The 2,799-nt window shown below is 48.8% G+C and overlaps 1 protein-coding gene across 1 annotated transcript in view; it reads left to right on the top strand.

The window, feature by feature from the left end:
• Positions 1 to 2,799, top strand: part of LOC103741887 (two pore calcium channel protein 2-like) — a gene marked incomplete at its 3' end in the record, with an annotated part of 33,169 nt that overhangs the window by 28,541 nt on the left and 1,829 nt on the right. Inside the window, 5 exon segments of the mRNA XM_017800534.1 lie at positions 215 to 233; positions 626 to 845; positions 1,008 to 1,070; positions 1,073 to 1,097; positions 2,737 to 2,792. Coding sequence (XP_017656023.1) covers positions 215 to 233; positions 626 to 845; positions 1,008 to 1,070; positions 1,073 to 1,097; positions 2,737 to 2,792 — 383 coding nt within the window.

Raw genomic sequence — 2,799 nt, 5'->3', positions numbered from 1 at the left:
AATAAGTTAGAGAGCAGATCAAGACTTGACATGGAAGTCTGGCCTCCACATGCATGTGCACACGTGCACGTACACCCCTACCTACACATCCATGAACATGTACTCACGTTTAAATTTAGTATATAGTCAGACTCATTCATCTTTCCTTCTGTAGTTCTAGGTTTTACATGATGCTTAGTAGGTCCTGTTCTGTTCACTCTTACTCCCTTCACAGTTTTATGTTTAATCTTTTGGTACCCTTAAAATTTATTTTGGCAGAAAGAACAAGGTTAAGACCCAACTTTATACTCTTTCCTCCCCACTTCCAGGGGACTAACTGTTGTTTAGTGAGAATTTAACCCACTACCTAGCTAGCAGTTTCATTGTTGCCGGGCGGGGGCATTACGTTTGATCTAGTTGGCCCTGCCTTCTGTTCCCTGTGGATTACTCAGGTTTCTTGACAGACCGTGCAGTGCTGTTCCCTTCCCACCTTCTTGCTGGGGCTCCTTGAAGCTCTTGGCTGAAGAAGGTGTCTTTCCCTGAGAATATGCTGGTGTCCTTTTTGCTGGATCCCGGAACCACAGCCCAGTTCTTCCTGAGTTTCATCTTTGAGTGCTCCCTGGTGACTGGATGCCTCTTACCTTAGGTGGTCTACTATGCATTTTCTGTCATTGGGATGGAAATATTCCATGGCAAAGTCTGCTTCTTTGACCTGAATTTCACAGCTCCTGATGCCCTGGTGTGTGGGAACCCAGTCTTAAAGAGGTCAGATTTTGCACAAGACAGGTACTGCAAGAACAACTTCAATGACCTCACCTCCTCCTTTGTTGTACTGATGGAGCTCACGGTGGTGAACCAGGGGCATGATATTGTTTCTGGGAAGACAGTGTGACACACAGGGGATCAGCACTTTGGGTGGGTGGGGCACGTTGATAGCACTCCTAGGAAAAGGGTAGTGTCTTGGCATCTGTGCCTAAGCTCAGGGAACCCACTAAATTTTTCAGAAGTCTGGATCCTTAGCCTCCTACTTCTGGCAGATGGCTTTGCCCTGGTGACCCATCAGGTGGCAAAGCTGTACTTCATCCTGTTTCACTCGTGGTTGTCATCCTCATTGTTAAGTGAGTTTCCTCCTGCTGCCATGGGAATCTGGGGTCCCTCTTCTTCAGTATCTAACTGCTGGTTTGCCTTTGTTCAGCCTTAGTGTAGGTTGTGGGAGAGCCTCATTTTCTGACAAAGGGAGAGGCCTTACTCCTGTCTGTGGTCCTCATAGTGTCCACCTATGCCTTTCACATCAGTGTGTATCACACCTATCACAGCCTCCCAAGTCACTTGGGGTAGAAGGGATTCGAGGCCCTGCCTGGTCTTTCCCACTGGGATGGGATCACCTTAAACACACCACTGTCAAACTGATGCCCAGTCTCTGCGTAAACTAACCCAACTTCTGGGACTTTTTAGAACCCATGAAAGCTGGTTACCTTTTAAATTATTTTTGTTTGGTACTTAGACTTCCATTGGGTAGAGTGAAAATATGCCATGGGGATCCAGGCAGGATGGGACTGTCATCCTAAGGGTTCCAATGGGATGGAACATGACCCCGGTGGGTTTCAGTGGGATGGTCACCGTGACACTGGTGGATTCACTCCACTGTTTCCAGGTCTGTCTTGTCTCTTTCTTTGAAAGGTGCTGTGATACCCTACCTCTCAAAAGGCTCTCCGTCTCAGCTGGGGCCCTGGGCTATTGAGTTGATTGCCCAGCACCAGTAGGCACTTGACACCTCCCCTCTCATATGGCACCCCACTTTCTCCTGGAGGTTCCAGAGATGTCTTGGTTAGAGGGCAGAAGAGCCTGGTGGGAACCTGGCCAGACTTGTGTGTCCCATTGGTCTGAGTGGAACACTTGGGGAGGAGGATGAGCTACACCGAGTGGCTCGTAGAGAGACTACTGGAGTGCCAGCCTGGACCAAGGCATGAGGCTTCTTCCCTCTGCTAAAGGGCTTGTGAGTGTCTGACAGCCCTGACTGTGTCTTCATTATGGGCAAGTCAGAAAAGGTCAAGAGTTTACCCTACTGCAAGCTAATGGACTGGCCTGGGCTACTGCACTGCACACTGACACAAAAGATCTTGGAGATCTTGGGTCAAAGACAAAGACAGTTTGCTATTTGTGGTTAGAGCACCAGCCAAAGAATCACTGTATCAGTTCCCTGAGTCAGTCTCTAACCCAGAGAGGTGAGAGCTAGAGGAAGCAACTGTCAAAGTGGGAAGCTCTGGCCTTAGTGAAGGCTGCCCTTCCTCTGGGGAGGAGAGTTCATCTTTACTCTGGCTTTCAACTTGGGGATGGAACCCAGGGCCTTGCACATATCCCGCAGATGGTCTACACTGAGCTTCATTCCCAGCCTCTCAGGTTTACTCTGGAGTGGAAGTGTCCTCACTCCTGGGAGGGGGAGGTGAGGCTTTATCTTTGCTGCTCTAGGCTGCCCTGAGCAGGGAGATCTCTCAGCATCTCTCTCCTGGAATCCTTCCCCACACCCAAAGACAAACATTCCTCATTTGGTCTGAAATGCCTTTGTCCAAAGGCCCTGGCTTCAGACACCTGAAATAGTCATGGAACAGTCTCACTCAGCAATGGGCCCAAGCTGCTTCTTAGAACAGAGTGCATTGTCTTCTCTACATTCACTGCTAGATTTTTCTAGTGAAACCTATGCAGTCCCTTCTGGCCAGGCAGCAACAGATCACCCTGAATGCCCCCTCCCGCTCACAGTATTTTCATAGCATTCATCTTGGAAGCCACCTTTGTGGCATATTTATTAGAAAAAAGTGAAAT

Source organism: Nannospalax galili, unplaced genomic scaffold (assembly GCF_000622305.1).
Source record: "Nannospalax galili isolate Female #2095 unplaced genomic scaffold, S.galili_v1.0 scaffold2940, whole genome shotgun sequence".
NCBI classification, from domain to species: domain Eukaryota; kingdom Metazoa; phylum Chordata; class Mammalia; order Rodentia; family Spalacidae; genus Nannospalax; species Nannospalax galili.
The sequence above is the reverse complement of the archived record's forward strand: the minus strand, read 5'-3'. Positions and strand labels throughout refer to the sequence as shown.